Source organism: Cynoglossus semilaevis, chromosome 15, assembly GCF_000523025.1.
Source record: "Cynoglossus semilaevis isolate Cse_v1.0 chromosome 15, Cse_v1.0, whole genome shotgun sequence".
NCBI lineage: Eukaryota > Metazoa > Chordata > Actinopteri > Pleuronectiformes > Cynoglossidae > Cynoglossus > Cynoglossus semilaevis.
Genome location: NC_024321.1, coordinates 10844335 through 10863474, shown reverse-complemented (window position 1 = coordinate 10863474; position 19140 = coordinate 10844335). Strand labels below are relative to the sequence as shown.

Genomic DNA, 19140 nt, shown 5'->3' with positions numbered 1-19140 from the left:
CAGCGTCCGGACTCGCTTTGAGTAATTTAATGGATCATTTGGTCTCCAGGTGTGTGTGTGTGTGTGTATCTGTGTTCAATGTGAGGGTCTGCCTGATGGTGTGCATGTGCATGTAATTACAGGCCTGTCCACAAAACAAATGAGCTTGGGTAAAATACTCATCCATGACTCCTGGTCACGACACCAAAACAGAAGTAAGTAAAAAAAAAAAAAAAAAAAAAAAAAAGACCATTAGAGGTCAGATGACAAGAAAACTCCACTGATAACATGAATTAAAAAATAATATATATTTTAAATAGTAAAACACAACGGCAGTGTTATCAGATCACACGAGAGAAATTTTGCAACCGAGACTCCAAAAAAAAAAAAAAACATCACAATTTTTTTTGAAAAGACTTCGCAATCATATTCCCATGGAGGCAGTATTCAAGCCCAAATAAGGAATTATACTTTCTAAACCACATAAAAAAATAAATAAATTCATTACCAGCATGTGTGCGTCTTGTTTTCTTGAAGACGAGTTAACTCCTCATCAAAGAGGCGCCTTCAGTTCAGACTGTGTGGATGAAAAACTGAAACGAGAGAGCAAAACAAACGAGGTGACCGAGGGCAGAGTCAGTGTGACCACAGTGGACAAACCTCACGTACCAACAGATTCACACATTTACAGAAGAACAGATGATTATGGCCGTCAGTCTCACAGACACTCTTCGTTTTCCAGAAGCTGTCGTTAAAAGAAAATTCATTTATAAAAAGGTTTTGGAAATGAAAAGTACACAGTGGAATATTTAGCACACTGTTCTGATAGGGCGCCTGCCACCATTTGAGTTGTGATTTCAAGGTCTGAGTCACGCGGTTCTGTCTGTGAGTTTGTTTCTCGACCTGCTGTACCCGACTGTCTGCTGGATTCGTTATTGACTTCTCCAGCCAGAAATCTTACTTTACAAAGATCTTTGTTGACATTTCTGCAGGCTGGAAGAAAAATGTTTGAAGCACACTTTAGTCAAATATCATTTTCCCACAAAGGCATGAAGAAATATGAACCTTTATTCATACGCTCAGACAATAATCTACTTCGTCACCAGAGTTACATTCAGTTTGGGTTCTTATTAAGGACAACTTAAAACTAGGATTGACCTAAACAATGTCTGTGTGTGTCTGTGTGTGTCTGGTATAGCTATACCTGTGGGGACATTTTTAAAAAAATATATACACATACCATTGTAGAGGGGACGATTTGTCCTTATGGGGACTTTTTGTCGGAAAATAATATACACATACCATTGTAGAGGAGACACTTTGTCCTTATGGGGACTTTTTGTCGGACCGTCCCTCGATGAGAGACTAGTTTCAGGTATATATTGAGTTTGGAGTAAAATAGGATCAGATTAGATTTAGCCTAAGGAAAAGGATTGGACATAAATTAGGGTAAGGATAAGACAAAGTGTGTGCGGTGGGGCCCACTTGTGGGGAATGTAGGCATGACAAGTTATTTTCTCCTTTTTAACTTTGTGCGCCCTGAATGAAAACAGACAAACTTAATGGAAATGTCAACCCTGACACGACAACAGAGGTTGTATGGTGAGCAACGCAGAGTCCCAGGGCCTACAGTTTAACACCAACACTCGACTTGACCTTTAACACATTAAATATAACATATGTAGAATCACTGATAGACTAACTGAATTCTAACAGTTGGTTGGTAAATAAAACAGATTAGGTAATCCGTTACAGCTGAGCGAAAGGTCCAGAACACATTTATTTGACAAGATTATAATTCTTTTGTCGACCCTAAATGAGAAGAAGAATCTGCAGTGTAGCCTTTTGTTGAAAAACTGCACAGTGCCACAGAGATGAAGCACAGGAATAGCAGTGGGAATCTCATGCTACTGTCACCCTGGTTTCCTGTCACTGAGTCTTGTTGTGAACCAGGCTGCTGTTTCCTCCTCCCGTCTCCACTCCTGCTATTTATATCCTGCTTTGTTTACATTCCATTGTGTCATGACGAAGGAGTCATGAATGACTTTACCAGGCCTTTATATATAGACTTTTTTTTTTTGCGGACCTCAGTATTTTGGTACTCAGAAGAGATCATTCTAAAGAATATTCTTCTTTAAAATACAGCCAATTATTGTACACGCAAAACTTGTGTATGTATTCAAGTGTAAGTATTAAATACCAAATATGCTCTTTTTTACATATGTTCATAAGTAATTCAGTTAGTTACTGCAATTTGTACCTTATGTTAGGCGTTGTTGTTAAGTAATACATCCACTAGGGGTAGTTCTGAGTTTAGATTTTGAGCATTTTAAAGCCTTGAAACTGAAAGGGCAAAAAGTATTTGTAATTAAATGTAACCATCATCTCGTAGTTTCTACTTATTCACAATGTACTCTGTGTTCAGACCTGGGCCTGTTTAGTTGAACACTACGCTGATAGAACTGCAGGAATTGAAGAAAGAAACAAACCACATTTTAAGATTTTTTTTTTCAAATGTAAAGCTCAAACTTTTGTTGTGTGCTCTTTTCGTACTGATTTTTTTCTGCACTTTTACAGTCTTTTTTTTTTTTTGTGTGTGTGCTGTTTTCGTACTGATTTTTTCTGCACTTTTAGAGTCTTATTTTATAACAAATTATCAAAAATAATACACTGTATAACAAATTATCAAAAATAATTATAAGAAAACACTGCCCCATAAACACCTCGTCTGCCTTTTCTATTTCCACTCCTCCACCTTCACCTCTCTCTGTCTCTTTGTATGCAGTAAACACAAAATAGTATTGCAATTATCGAAGTTTCAGGCACTGACAAAGAGAACTTCTCGGAGCGCTCCTCCTTGGGTGACTTGCATTGATTTACATCTATTTGCCGAAATTTATTTTCATGCATTTTGAGCTGAATCATTTCTTATTTGCGATCAGACTCTTTCACAACCTCTCTGCGGTTATTTCCCAGTGAGAGGGATTCAAGCCACGTAAACACATTCTGAATAATCAACGGGTTTTTTTCTGTATGTGAATGTTTACTGCTGCGTGAGGCTGTTTAACGTCGTTAATGAACAAAGTAACAGAGAGTGAGTTTTCACCAGACCCTGGACTCGAAGCATCGACAGATGATCTTCCTCTGTAGATTATATAGAACCCTTCACCCATGCGTCTGACTCCTTTAGTCATGATCGCAAATTTTGATCCAGCGTTAGCATGTGTAGGCATGCGAGCCTGTCATCATATAACGTTACTGCCCCAGAAACAGGTTGTCATTCGAGTGCACGCTCACAGTTTCATTAAGCCTGGGCATGCTTTACTTATCACAGGACCTGATGCAAGCACATGAGTGGTTATAATATGGCGGGACATTGGACTGGCAGCACAGACTGTTGGCTCCTAACAGGACTGAAGCAGATTTGGGGTAAACATGGCCCACCAGGCTCTCGCAGTTCTGACTCAACACCCGCTACTGGCCATGAAACAAGACAGCATGGGTTTTTTTTTTAAACGTGGACCAGAATAATAACGGATTATTGTATTTTCAGTAAGAGTAGTGAAGAAAAGGAAAAACTAAACCACACTCTTAACATGATGATTATTAATAACTCAGATTTAATGAACATTTATCAACATTTTAAATATTAGTAAAACCTTTGTTATACTCTTATAAAGTAATCAGATTAAAATTTGTAACAAATTTTAACACACAGGCAGAACGATGCCCTCTGTGTATCCAAAGATTCCGTTGAATTATCATAGCGCTAATACAGGGGTTCCCAACCCCTGGTCCAGGCCAGCTGGGTTTTACTAAAGTCGTCGTTGTCAAATTTGTCTGACACGTTTGGACACGTCTGCTGTGAACTTTGGTTTTCGGGATTGTTATGTAGCCGACAGACGAACAGCGTCTGCGACACATCAGCTACGTCTACGAGAGCTTTTCTACAACGCTCTTTCATGTAAGACACGTTGGGAAGAACAAAGTCAGTCTTTCTGACAGCTACAAACCGCACAGGGTAATTTTACCAGCTCAAATAAACACTCACGCCACTCATTCCATGTGCACAAAAGCACCGTCATGTCCTGTCTGTCAGTGTAAAAAAAAAAAAAAAAAAGTGAAGGAGTTTGACCTTTTGTTTTGTTTTGTTTTTTTCTCCCTCTCTGTCATCGTGTCTACAGAGTGGAGAGAAACAACACGTGTAAACTGTACGGTCACTTGTCACGTGGAAACGGAGACAACGGCGCAGTATTCACACGTCCAACAACACCTCCTGAGTGTACACACTCACTCGTCCCACTTACACAAGTGTGGACGTAGTCCGTCCAGCGCACTCGTACACTTCACATTAGGTAACTCACGCCACCATTCGTCTGCTGCCTGGTGTGTGTATGTGTGTAGTGTGTGTGTGTGTATTTAGTCGCCTACTAATACTTATATAATCGTTGAGCGTATCTTTGAGCTCCTCCGTCATCTAGGTCATTGTTTTCTCAGGAGTTGGGATCAGAGCGACTGCACCGTATGCTGTTTAAATAAAACATACGTTTAATTTTTTATGTTGAAAAAAAGACTCCCATAAATTTACGGAGAACTTATATTTGCCAGACAAAGCCAAAAAAAAAAAAAAATGCACATTTATTTATAGTCTGTTCTTAAAATTTCTGCATCAATATTCTGTGGACGTAGTTCAGTGAGGAGGGAGTCGTTCTACCCAGAAGGCCTAGGTTTGAATCCAGCTTCTTTTCAAGTAATCCCAACAGGAACTACTGCACTCTGTTTCCCCATCATCCCACAGAGTGTTATTCCCAGGACAACATAAGGAGGAATATATATATATTATAACCAGTGTCCCTCTGGAAACACAGACAGAGACAAATCTAAGTAAATATACAGTATCTGATCAACCTCATACTGTATTTATAAAATATACTGTTATAATCACTATTCTATATATACAATTATACATATACATACATGCGCCCAAATATGTAAAATGCATTTATATATGTAAATATATAAATATATGTATTTGTATATTTGTATTTTACTTTGTGCACAATACTGCATATGCATAATATATGTATGCATAAACATATATATACTGTATACATATATAAATATATAGACACAAATATATATATATCCATAAAATTTGAACTCTTTCAATAATATTATACTGTACCCATAACCATCACTTATGTAACTAGTACTTGATAGTACTTCTACCCGTGCCGGTGTCTGACTGACCGTCTTTTCAGTGAGGATTCTCTCGACGGCTCACTGGGATTTGCAAAAATCTAAAACTATAGAACGAGCGTTGATGCTTTTTAGAAACACTGCTGAACGTATAAATTATGCATGAAATAAAGTTTGTGAATACATTAACACTAAGTAGTGACTACATAATGACCCCCCCCCCCCCCCCCCCCGGGGGGTTTGAACACAAACAAATTGGGCTTTACTTTCCATTCCATCATTTCTTACCCAAACCCAGCGCCTTGACAAAACTTTGCAAAAGTGATTAAATCTCATGTTTTCCACACCCGGGACAGAGACGGTGAGTGTGGTGAGCTGTGTATGTCTTTATAGACAAGTATGTCTTCACATGGTCCAGCCAGGTCAAAACTAGCGGTCGATAAAATATCTAGAGATTTTCCTATAAATCTTTGACAGCAGGGCCATAAATACCAAAGTATTTTTACCAAAATCTCTGACTGAAAAATGTTCTACCTTGATGTAGGAAGACCCATTTATGACAAGGTCATGTGATGTACGAAACATTTTTGGTTCATCAACATTCCCACAGACTTGCATCACGAAAACTCTGCATATTTTATACTCTATACTTTATTTTTCATTTTTCTCCGGCCAGTTACATATTTTATACTCTTTTTATTTTTCATTTTTCTCCGGCCAGTTCACAAATCACTCTCTGAAGACTTTCCTTTACTTTCATTACTTTTTTTTTCTTTTTACCAAATATGTTAAACAGTTCTACTGCAGGCAATGATAAGGCATTTCTTACTGTGAATATTGCATATTGCTTCAGAGTTTGGTTGATTTTCTGAGGTAAAACTTCATACCGATTACCTGCTCCTTGACCTTTGCAAAATGCTCTCACACACTCAGTACAAATGGGTGTATTTAAATACAAAAACAGCCTTTTTGCAGGGGAACTTCTGTCACGATGCCAACAGAGTGTGAGGCCTTTGAAACGAGCGTCCGTCATCAGTCGAAGCTACAGTGGAGTGCTGTTGCATCTCTCCAGACCCTTTAATTTAAAAACCCGTTGCCCCGGTCTGCACTCATCTAAAAAGTCAAGGACTGGGTTGTCAAATGTGGACTCCGTCTGTGAGCCGACACAGTTGGTCTGCGTTGAGATTTTCTCCTCGTCTTCCTCCATCTGCTCCTGCGTGGATGACACGCTGCGGCAACTGAGAGCCCGAGCGATGAGGCGGTCGAGAGGTTTGAGAGAGTGCATCCACTGAGGGAGAAAGTCCCAACTCTGGAGCTTCGAGGGGAGGCGATGAGGACTGTGGGCCTGCAGTACATTGACGATGCCAATGAAAATGGTCACGCCCAGGAAAGGGGCTCCGACGCCCGTCATCACCCTCCAGCCAGCCAGTGAGAGGCCCAGCACCACGGAGGGGAGGAGCAAGAAGCTAAAGATCAGGTAGAAGACGGCGAACCAGCGGTACTTAGCGGTGCGATTACCGAGGACGCGAGCCATCTTTATGGGCAGTCGCGTAAAAGGGAGAGGATACCAGAGCAGAATGCCGAAGACGTTGAAGAGTAAGTGACACAGGGCGATCTGAGCACAAATACAAGAAGAAACCAAGAAATCTGTAGTAATCACTCATTGAGCACATTTAACTTTACTGATCAAAACAGCTGAAGCCGGTGTTTGTCAAGCTTGGGGTCGCGACCTCATGTGAGGTTGTCTAGAATTCAAATAAGGTCACATGTAAGGCTGTTTTTTAAATACTGCTTTACATTCGTTTGACACACATCACAGCATCATCCACTCTGCTAACTGTTTTTTAAATACTGCTTTACATTAGTTTGACACACATCACAGCATCATCCACATGATTTGGAGTTTTTAAACCAAATGCCAGTTTCAGACAACCCAACCTTGGATTAGGAGACTACCACTGCACCACTCTCCTGGGTTAGCCTTTAACAAAAAACTAAATGTTCTGGAGAAGTACTACAAATACTAGTACCAGAACTCCTTATCAAACTGTATTCAATTTCTCACAGAGACCAGTGTTTGAAGCTATTTTAGTTATTTTGTTTTAATCCATTTTTCTTTAGAACAGAACAACTGTCTGTACAACCCGCCAAGATTTTACAAGTGCTCAGCCAAAACCTACAATTGCAAACTATTTTTCAGACAATATTTTTTTTTTTCTGACTCTTTTTCTGACCTTAAGGAACTGACCGTCCTTTTTACCTTTTATTATAATCTCTGATCACAGTCTTTGTTTCATTTTTCCACTTGGTTCCTGACATTGTTCACATGCAGTACGTTCATTCTCCCATCATGCCCTGAAGGAATTATGTTCACAGACGTGAGGGGAGGAGAGAGCACGATTTTTCAGGTTGACAGAAAAGTCAACACAAGTACAACTTGTGTTGCCCGCTGTTGTTGCAATAGCACAAATGAGGTATTCTGGGGGGTTGTTTTTGTTCCATCAAAGGGAAACAAGAAATAAGACAACCTTTTTGAACATGTCCAAAACGTCAACCTGTGATTAACATTTTAAGAAAATTTAAAAATAAAGAAATTCAACTGTGTCAATCCTAAGCATCTTCTGCAACATCTTGAAAAATTTAATTGGCCAATTTTTACGACCAGTAGGAAGAAGTGTGAAATATGGGGTCATTACTTTCATATGTTTTCCCATTATTTCTGACACTTTAAGAAGTGGTTGGTACATGAACAGTAATCTTCAAAACAGGAAAGAAAATCCTAGAAAATCCTAGAGAATGACCTGGACTGGAAACAACAGGCAGACTTCAGATCTGACTTTTTCAAACTTCCTGAATTCTGTATCTGTATAATACAAATAAACAAAGACTTGATCGTCATCCTACCTGTAAGGCAGCTGCCAGTTTGTTGCCAGGACTGGCCAGCGCTGCCAGCAGTGCAGTGGCGGTGGTACCGATGTTGGATCCCAGCGTGAGTGGGTAGGCTCGCTCCAAACTGATCACACCGACGCCTGAGAGTGACGACAGAAACAAGGCAGGTCAAAAGGAACGAACAGATATTCTAACAGTGAGTCAGGACGTGTTTCAGATTCTGAGGAAAGGATTTGAGTCGATTTAATCCACGACAGGCATCGACTTTTTTGATAAACACAGCGACAGTAAGCGCGGATAAAAACTGTATGTAATCAGAGTCACAGTCAAACTGTCCAACAGCTGAACTTTAAAAGAACTGAAAAAAATAAATAATAATAATAATAATACTCGGTTCAAATCTTTTAAATGAACAGAAGCATTTATTTTGTACTCAGGTCAGACCTGGACAAACTACAGTCCACTGGCTCGACACTGGTACGAGGTCTGGTAAAAACTGAAGTCTGTTTTCATGCATTCACATCAAATCAACCCTAGTTTCTGTTGATGCCACTAAATGGCAGCAGAAAATCAACAAAAAGTCCAATCAATGAAGCTGAACTTCTTCTCTGCCAGAGAACAAGGCTCAAATAAATGGCTGTTTGAGGAAAAACCTCATTATCAACTCTGCTTCACTCACATACTTAGAAAAACTAAAGTTACAGGAAAATTACTCTGTGAGTTTAATGTTTATTTTCTGCCTGTGATGCATGAGCGTTAATGCCGAAACCTAATGGTTTACAGTCTAATTAATGCCGACTGCAAATCCTTCTCTCTGTGTTTCTTTGTTTCATTTCAACTAACAATTACTTTTTAAATTAAAAAAGGATTCTCATATCACGTGCACGGCTGTGTAGCAGACGGAGGAGTCTGGAGTTTTATGCTTCATTTGGCCTGTGCAGTACACTGCTGGTTATGTAACCTGGTGTTCAGACTCAGTCCCTGGAAATGAAGAGGCTTATGTTCTTATTTGGCCATTAGTCAAGGAGGAAATTATAGGGGAGTGAGTTTGGTTCACATAAAAAAAAAAAAAATAACCAACAATAATGAGGGAGTTAAATGAGGGAGTTAAACTCTCCAGCAACACTAGTCAACGATGGGTTAACTGGCTGCTGTGGTAGTAAACAGTGACACCAGGATACAGGAATACACCGGCTGTTCTAGGAATGATTGACATTTGCCACTATTGTGTGGGCAGCATTTTCTCTCCAGCAACACCCGTGGTGTCAACTACAAACACCTGTTTCAAAATTAGATGTAAAAGCTGAATTATGACCTTGATTTTATTTTTTTATTGCTTTTCTAAGCAGATATAAAACCTCAGCTCCATCCCTGTTTCATAAAGATATGGGGGTGAAGCCAACTGCCAACCCAAGTCTGGATAACAAACCCACACAGAGCCACAACTTCAGGCATGAATTATAAACCCAGCTCAGTTAATATAGAAACTACAGCAGCCGGGCCTGGGTAAGAATGCTGTGTTCATTAATGGCTGACCCTGTTCTCTGCCCTCAGCGCCGTCTTTACCATTTTCTGTCCATCGATTGACTGACAGCTAACTATGCACCTGCTACAGCCTTTCTAATGCACAATGTATTATTTATCATGAAACCTTTTCACATATCAACAGAATGATGATAAGGAGAAGTGACTCTAGTGAATGGCAATAAAAACGACCCGAAGTAAAGGTTAACCTCTGAGTTTTACTTTGTTTTGATTTTTTTTACCCATCTATTCATCTATTAGCTACTGCTTATGCTTTTGCAGGGCCACAAGGGGGCACTGGAGCCAATCCTATCTGTCAACAGACAAGAGGGGGAGGGACTTAAACAGTTCACCAGTTCATCACTGGGCCATTCAACAACCACTGTTGCTAACATACAAACCTATGGTCCATGGACCAAACCAGTGCCACTAGGTGGGAGTAATTAGTCAGTTCTTTGACAAGCTCCAATATATTAAAGACATTTAAAGACAAAGACTAAACTCAGGGACCATATCCGTCACGTCACCTACCGACGAGGGGTGTGATGGCTGAAGTGAAGACAGAACTACTCTGGACCACAAACGTCACTCCTGCTCCCACCAACATGGCCACGTATCCAGCCAGCCACTCAAACGGAGAAGGCAGGTCTGTTGAGACACAGTTTCAGGAAGAAATGAGCGACTGCACAAACAGAAAACACTGAGAAAATGCTTCAGCAGCTCATGGTCTGCCCACCTGTGTTGATGACCTTATGTATGACTTTTGCTACGTGACCTTTGAGGAGAGAGTTAAGCAGCTTGACCAGGAGCAGCAGACAGGAGCAGAGGGCGGTCAGGGAGGCTGCCAACAGAATCAGACCCACGGCGAGGTCTGATAACTGGGTAGAAACGAAGAGATGACGACCTGCAGAGTGAGAAGCCGTCGTCAGACAAACAGATCACAGACAGAAAAACATCAACTCCATCCCCAGGTCCAGACTGGATGAAGATACTCCCTCAGTTGTTTTATATTTGGTATTCTGTGTTCGTCCCTGGTTGGATCATGTGTCTCACCTCCTGTCCCCCCTCGAGGGCTTCACTTCCTGCCCTCCCGTGTCCACATTACTACAGCCACCTGTGTCTTCCTCCTGTGTTTCCCTCCACTGTGATTGTCTAAACCTTTCTACCTGCGTCTCGTTAACTCCTGCCTCAGTCTCAGGGTCACATTGGCGTTATGATTGGCTCAGATGGTATTAAAGATAAAACCTGTCTCTGAATTTGATCATTGATTCAAAAAACATATTTTGTTTGTTTTATAACAAATCTAACCTTCAGGTAAATGACAATAAATATATCTGCAGATGTAAATATGTTTACAATTTCTAATTCTAAAGGAGAAAAAAACCACAGTATGTTAAACAATGTAGAAGAAAATGACTGCAAACAGCCCTGCAGGGGGCGCACATAACAGACAAAAAATATTTTTAAAAATTAAATTGCATTAAAATATACACTTGTTAACACAGTGAATAGATAGAGTGGTAGACACTTGTGGGCCACCCAAAATGACTTTATGGGCCAGATCCAGATTGACACATGGTATAACAGTCCAACTGGCACCAGTTTACTTCTCGTCCAGCAGTTGACTTCACTTCAGCCTCAACACTGGGTTTGTACTCACACTTTACTAATGAGTGAAGTGAGTCTGGGGCGGGACCACAGGAATCTGAGCACCCGATGTCTGTGGGCTGAGGACAGAAAAGAAGGAAGGAAGGAAGGAAGGAAGGGAGGGAGGAAGGAAAGGAATATTCATCATGAGCACAGACAGGTTATTGTCTGTAACACGGCGTCTGCAGAACAGGAGAACCACGGAGGTGAGTTATTACCAGGAGGTCAGGGCAGCACCACTCCTTCACCAGACTCCTGTTCCTCATCTCCTCGTTTCCCAAAGCAATCCCTGTGATCACACATTGGTCCAACTGAAACCAGATCAAATACCATCATTAACGTCTGTACTGCAGTACTCACTTAAGAGGAAAGGAGTAAATACCAAAGGTTGTTCCGATGGCTGTTTATTAATGTGATGATGAGTTCAGGGAGCGTTCCCCTCGGCAGTAAATATAACGTTGACCTCACCGTGACCTCGACTCCTGTTCATGCCTTGCTGGCAGTGCAGCATGGAAATGTCTCTGCACATCATCATTCATAAGGCTTTCAGATGTAGAGTCAGTGTGAGGGTGGTGTCATCAGCTGATGGTAACCTAGCAGTTTTTAGGTGGCAAAGACTTTTTTTTTTTTCTGCCTCTGTTTGGAAACAACCCGTAGTTTGGTTGCACACCACAGGTGTGAAGTGATCACAATGACCAAATGAATATCAATATCACCCTGCTGTGATGCCCACCTGTATGATGAGATTGGTGACCGGCTCAGTGATGACCTTCAGCAGCTCTGGAGCCTCTTCCCCAGGCTGGAGCTGGAAGCTGGTGACCAGCAGGTGGGACAGACGGGTCATGAACCCAGTCACCGCCTCCAGTGGCAGCAGGACGAGGACTGACAGCCAGTTGAAGCAGTCGTGGATCGTCGCCGCGGCGAAGGCTCTGCGACAGGACATATTTGGGGTTTTTTTTGTGGTAAGGTCAAAATAATCTGGACAAACGACTACTCTGAATGATTGAAGTGTAATCTGCTTTCCATGGCTTAACCTTTTGCTGGACGTGTGACGTTATGACCGTTTTAGTTCGGACGCCAATTTTCCGTTGAGTATAATTGAAAGACGAATGTATTATATTTATTTTAGCAGGGAGGTTGAATAACACGCCATCTGTTCAGCCGTGTCTTTTGATGCCAACAGACAATCGGTGTGGGATTACTGTGAAACGGGTGACATTATTGTCCGCGTTAAAGAAACCACACTCCACACTGAACAGAGCTGTTACAGAATTCTCTTCACCCTCCGCACTTTCACCTCACCTCTCTCAATCTTACTCCTCACTTATCCTCTTCAGATTTTCATTTCAGGTGCGCTCCCCCACCCCGCTCTCCCCCTCCCCGCTTCCTCGCTCTGCTCCTCTGGCCTCCTCCCCCTGCACTCACCCTCAGTGTTTTCTTCACTCACCGCTGGAACTCAGTCCTCTCCGCCGCCTGCATCAGAGCCACTATGGTGTTCGTGACTGAAGTGCCAATGTTGGAGCCCATGATGATGGGCACAGCCGACCTCACCTCCAGCACTGTATTCATTCAGGGAAAACAACATCGTCAGTGCAGTAAACATTACCATGCAGGACGTCAACACGCGACACCTGTCGTGTGTCACGGCGACTTTTAACCGAATGAAAGCTGATTATAATTCACCGGTTGGTGGAGTCAGCTCAGCCTTTCACACTCTAAGGGGATTTTAATGGTGGAGGACGTCTCTAATGATAATGACCTGGAGGACATATGGTAACATACACACAGTCACAGACGTACGCCCACTGCTCTGCGTCGCACTGATAATTACCCGTAATTTCTCTCTTAGCTCATTTTCAGAAAAGCTTTAGAGACGGGGAGGAAACTCCTGAATACTGATCGACTTTAGACCGGCTTCAGACACACGACGTGCATCTCCATGTGTTGGTCTAATGAGGCATGGTGATTTCAGACAGGTCATGACATCTCCACGTGTTGGTCTAATGAGGCATGGTGATTTGAAGTCTGAGTAAAATGGATGGAGATTAAAGTATGAAAAATGGTTTTATGTTTTTCTCCACTCAACTGATTAAATTCACCCGTGATTATGCAAACCTAAATCTTCCCCGGCGTCAGCGAAAGTTTCCTCCCGTCTACACATTGATACGTTGATTTAAACATGATTTACTCGCTCGTTTGCTTGTTGATGCTAGGCAGCCAAACAAAATGCAAAATTTCTCGGCGTCCTCTGGAGGAAACACAGATGTGTCGCCGCTGTGAGTCACAACAGCGACGCTCTATTACGATGGTAATTAAAATTAATAGGATAGTATTAGTCGGTGCCACACGAGCATCATGACAGTTTTTTATTTTTCTTCACTGCTGCATCTTTTCCCTGTTCTAACGCCCGGGTGTTTTTTTTTTGGGCCACGGTTTAAATCCAGTGCAGCATCATATGGACACACACACTCGCCCTCAAACACACTAATATGTGTGTGTGTCTACTCACGTCCAGAGGCCACCAGGCTGACTATAATAGAGGTGGATGTTGATGAGCTCTGAACCAGCACGGTGACTAAGACCCCGACCACCAGTCCTGCCACCGGGTTAGACAGCACCGCATTGTCCTGGAAAATGTCCCCCGCTACTTTCCCTGGGTGAAGATGCCACCCACAAAACACACACACACACACACACAGAGAGAGAGAGAGAGAGAGAGAGAGATGTTGTGTTGTCATACATATCAGTGTTGCCAGAAACCATGTTAAACAAGATGCAAACTGCCGGTTCCTAAATTTAAAAGGTCACTGTTTGCGGCTGTGGAGTTAATTATACAGCAGGGACCCAGATGGACAGAATAATCTGTGGTGACTCATTTATTTATCAAACATATACAGGGTGAATCACAAGAAAACCCCGCTGAGGGGGGCAGTGGGGGTTAAAGTACTTACCCCCTGCTAACTGGAAGGCAGAGCTCAAAGTGTCAAGGGAGCAAACAAAGAGGAAGAGCAGGACGAAGAGGAGTGGGAGTTTGGACAGATTCACGAAAAAGTGCCTCAAATTGTCCAAAGTCGACGCCGCGGTCGTCTGAGGACGTCGCTCTGTTAGGAATTAGCAGACAAAGAGGACGGTCAGTGTCCTTCATCTGGAGAACCAGGCTGATCTACAAACAATTGGCCGCAACATGAGACGCTTCTGAGTTTTTGTGGGTTTTTTTTTTTTTTGTTTTGTGGATGAGGTAAAGCCTCATGTGGAGAACAAAGCTATGAAACACACTTGACTGCCCATGTGCAGCCAACAACTGTTGGCACCAACGGCGTTCTTTTATAGCCCGGAGTGTGTGATCCCACTGGTTGTGTGTCTCTCTGCTGTGTTCCCGTCTAATAAGCACCGTGTTCTGTTGCTGTGTTTTCCCTTGTAAAAGAGACGAGAGATGCTAATTTCCCAGGAGGTGATCCTATGACTCTCCACCGTACACATGCTGCTCTTGTTACCTTGCTCTGCGTTGAGTGTCACAGCGCCCCCGGGGGAAGGTGGGCTTGAGCCACGATTGGTATGTCGGTGGTGGCGCTTCAAACTACCACTGAGGTCAGGAGTGGAGCTGATGCCAGAGTGCGGGTCCTCCTCCAGAGGAGGTTTGTGCTGTGAGAGGTGCTGAGAGCAGTGCAATCTCATGTCTGAGAGCACAGCTGAGCACGCACTTAACCGCGGTGCATCACCTTGGACAATTTCCAGAAACATGGCAAAATAAGAGAAAAATAACAACCCCTATTTCAGAGCAGTTGGTTAAAATGCCTTAAAAGCTCAAATTTTCTTGAACTTCTTTTTTTGCCAAGAGACAGCATTTTAGAGCGTTTGAAAAACAAAATTGGAAAATTGATTCATGCAACGCATTTAAAAATAGAGACAGAGGTAGAGTGAGAAAAATCCTGAAAAGTCATTGAAGTAACATTAAGGCAGCAAGGTTTCAAAGGTGGGGGGCGGGGAGAGTATGGGGGACGGGATTTCTTTTTAATTTATTTGTTAATGCATTTGTGTTTGACAACCAGAATTAGTTTTTGCCAAGAAAAATATTCCCTTTTTCTTTGTCTTTTTGCCCAAAAAAATTAATTCAGCTTTTTAAGCATTTCTGCAAAATGGGCCAACTTTTCTAAAAATTAATGTTTGTGCTGAAAGTGGAGTTGGAGACCTTACCGTTGAAGAGGATCCCCGGGCTGCCTCCAGAGGTCACTATAGTCATGGACATGGTGTTTTAATGCTGTTTGGAGACAGAGATAATTAGAGGCAGCAGGAGCCGGTGTGAGGTGGCTGTGTTTATCAGGCACCTGCAGCAGTAAAAAGGAAACCAAGTGAGATCATCAGGTGTGTATATGAGGCGATCAGTCAACACAGCAATAATAAGATCAACACACAAGCAATGAAGGGAATCGAAATGTCCCGAGCTGCTGATAATGAGCTGCTGTCCTTAATGTGGGGTCAGGTGTGGCATCATCACAGTAAACTGTGGAAACACTGACATCAGTGCAGCGCCCCCTTTAGACTGGACTGATGTCAAACACCGCCTCAGCCACATATTCAGTTTCTCAAATTAAGTGTATTTTTGTTCAAAGTTTTTCAGGAATTTTAAATCCTTTTTTTGTTTCGTTTTAAAAATGTACATAAAACTGGTATTCTATTTAAATAAAGGAATTAAATCAAGTGTGTCAAACATACGGCCCACAGGCCAAAACTGGCCCACTTGGGGTATCAATCCGACCCCGTTGATAAAAAAAAGTACACAAATACTTCATGTTTAGGAATGTTTTTTGTAAAATTATATTTCATTAAATATGAAGATTTATCTAATGTACTTTTTTGAATGAGAACAAAGGAGAAGAAGACAGACATTTTGTTATTTATAGGTAATTATGATTGCACTGCTCCGGCCCACTTCACACCCCTAAAATAAATGAAATGTTAGTTATTTTGTTGTGGCACATCATTTTGTGCTACCTACAAGGACGTGCCCCACATTTTGGGAACCCATACATAAAAGGACAAGCTGCTTTTTACAGAGGTTCTGACAGTCATGACTGACAAAGACAGCCCCAGATTCTCCCCCCATCTCAGCCTCCTGTTCCGGGTGTGTGTGTGGGGGGGGGTCTCTTCAAAGCCAGGGAGGGTGGAAGTGAGGTCATTAATTACAGAGGGGTAAAATCCCAGTTGTTAGAGTGAGGGCATCATCATTCCTTTTGTGTGTAGCATCCTCCCTGCAGGTCCCTGTACACGTATGCGTGTGTGAGCCTCCTCCTACAGAGTGCAGCTGAATAAACTCTGAACAGGTTTAGTGTTTCAGTAATGTAATCCTCTGTAATCCACCTGCTCTGATTCTCTCGTTTCATATTTTACTAATTTTAAATCAGCCATTCCCAAATGACGACTCCTGTGAAGTTTTCTTTTCTTCTTCTTCTTTTTTTTCTGTCACCAAATTGAGTTTGACGTGAAGTTTTGAAGTGAAAGTATGTGTGGAACATCCGACGGCTGCTGTCAGTGAGAGATAAATGTTCCTCAACTCTGCACTACGAGCAGTGGTTCCCAGCGGGTGTTGATAAGAGAGCAGAATTTGACTGAATTTTGTATAAATAATTTATTTTCAGTCATAACAGACAGACGTCACTCTCTCTGACGTCGATGGTGTTTAACTCTAACTGGGACGACAAGGTGAAAGTCTGCAACTGAAAAACAGGGTTTTTTTTGCCTTTGTAAGATGGATGTGAGACGAGACCGGAATATTCCTGCTTTTATTTTAATCAGTTTTTACCCCAGCATCTGAAATCGAGAGAAAACTTTGAAAACTATCATACATCACATCAGACAAAGTGTTTTCTAAGGTGACCAGCACAGGCTTACTGAGGAGAAATAAAGTAGTGTGGTTAAAAATAAATAAAAAATAGTAATGACAAATGGAATTTTTCTTTTTTCAAAAAAGTGCTACTCTATTCTATAATTTAAAAAAATATTTATATCATTCTGACTTAAACACTGAATGAAAAATATCTGAATATAATATTAGAACTATTGTAGTTTCATAGGTTCCTTAGATTTTTCTTACCTTTACCTCTCCATCACGGACAAGCCAGTCTGCTGAGGTGTTTATCAATTATTGGGGGAAAAAAAGCATAAATTCAGAAGCTCATGTGTCTCGTATTCATCTTCTGATGTCGAAAAAATAACACCAAGTGAGTGAAAGATAACCGTTAAGTCAGGATTACACTTCAAGGTCAACTTTTGTCTAAAAAAATCTAAATGTAATCTAATAATTAATCTTAAATATAATGTTTATTTACTTATTTATTTATTTACTTTTACATAGTTCTGGTCCAACAATATATATTAATTATGTTTGTTCTGGTTTTTTTGGGGGTTTTTTTGTTTAGTTTTTTTTTTTTTTTCCAATCCCATAATGCCCTGTTTTGTATTACACCAGCTGTGGAACCTTAAATAATTGGCTTCGTTGCTACAGCCGTAACATGGGAACAGACACAGAAACTACATTTCCAGCTGAAAATGTCGTTTATATTCAGACGGTGTCGTGTTGTCTTACCTTGTGTGACGTGAGGTGTTTAAACCCCGTGAAGAAAGAACTTGACCAGGCTATAAAACAGCTTTAAATACGCCTGGTGGTCTGGAGGTGTCAGGTGAGGAACACCTCCAGACCATGTTGATGAACCTGCTTCACCCACAGACCACCTGACGGTTAATGGACAACCGTATTAACAGACCGTGTTGTGTACTCGGTGATAAATGATGTTTTTTACAAAAGGCCGCTTTCACTCGATGTGGAACCAGATGAAGACCTCAGGTCTAAGATTAATGAAGCCTGACTGTGTGAGGCGATTGTTATTGAACGCGTCGGCGAGAAAACCGTGACACCTAGTGGGGAAACCTGAGAAAAGCGCTTCTACAGCCCTTTCATAGTGAATTGAAACTATTGAAACTTCTTCTCATCTCTCTCTCTCTGACCAGGCGTGAATTAGGCTTCTACAAGACAAGTCAGCAGCTGGAATTCAGACACATACTGTGTGGTCTGTACTACATGGGCTGGATGATTAGGCAGAGGTTGCAGATTTGAAGTGAGCACAGAGGGAGCTGGGGAGATTTTCTCACATCCTTCTGAAAAAGGCTTCAGATGTGGTCTGGCAACATCCCATTCTTCATAAATGATTGCTTCTTGATCATGAGGGAGTGCCGTGATGACTTGTGCAACACAATAATGGTTAATATTAGACCAGTGCCCGTTCTGCCCTATCAGCAGTGCTCTCTCTGCCTAAACCTGCTGACTCCAGAGTTACCTTCATAAAGTCAGAGGAGCAGAACTTAATAACTCCCCAGACTGAGCGGTTACTTCCCAAACTGTTGTGAGAGTTGGGAGCCAGAGAGAGAGATAACGGCCTTGTTGTTGTGAAGGCAGCTGGACCTCAGCCAGAGCTGCTGCTGCTGCTGCTGCTGCTGCTGCTGTTAACAGCATCAGCATAAGGTAAAACGATTGATGAGGCCTCGAGGAGATGGGAAGAAATTGAAGCCTGCAAACAAATGTAATAACTGACTTATGGGAAAATATTCAAATGAACCCCCGTCTTAAGTGATGCGTGAACAGCGATGATTGATTTGGGAAATCAATCAGATAAAAAATAATACCACAAACGAAGTCCATCCTCTTATTAATGGTCTAATATGCGGCCAGTGCACGTGTTGTTTGAACACACTGCAGGGAAGCGTTTCCGTTTCACCGAAGCTTAAAATACAACAGATACACCCGACATTTGGCTGTCAAATGGATTGTGAGAAACTGTAGACTGTTTAATATTGTTGAGTACAATGGTTTCTATTGACGCACAGAAAAAACTAAAATCCACAAACTAT

General features: G+C 41.7%; 1 protein-coding gene across 3 annotated transcripts; it reads right to left on the bottom strand.

Moving 5' to 3' along the window:
* Positions 1-5859: 5859 nt before the first annotated feature.
* slc34a1b (solute carrier family 34 member 1b) lies at positions 5860-17913 on the bottom strand. Of its 3 annotated transcripts, none has more exons than XM_025063106.1 (13): positions 17822-17913; positions 15433-15563; positions 14733-14957; positions 14190-14339; positions 13748-13891; positions 12686-12797; positions 11972-12167; positions 11457-11549; positions 11252-11318; positions 10328-10495; positions 10123-10239; positions 8083-8207; positions 5860-6793 (listed from the first exon to the last, which is right to left on the bottom strand). In XM_025063106.1, exons 2-13 carry the CDS (start codon positions 15482-15484, stop codon positions 6221-6223), a joined length of 2022 nt encoding a protein of 673 aa, XP_024918874.1. In that variant the 5' UTR covers positions 15485-15563; positions 17822-17913; the 3' UTR covers positions 5860-6220. The 3 variants fall into 3 exon arrangements, with proteins under 3 accessions (XP_024918874.1, XP_008325313.1, XP_024918875.1); XM_008327091.2 differs by having other exon boundaries at positions 15433-15496; positions 17822-17902; XM_025063107.1 differs by lacking the exon at positions 17822-17913 and adding an exon at positions 17330-17353 and having other exon boundaries at positions 15433-15496.
* Positions 17914-19140: the final 1227 nt, after the last annotated feature.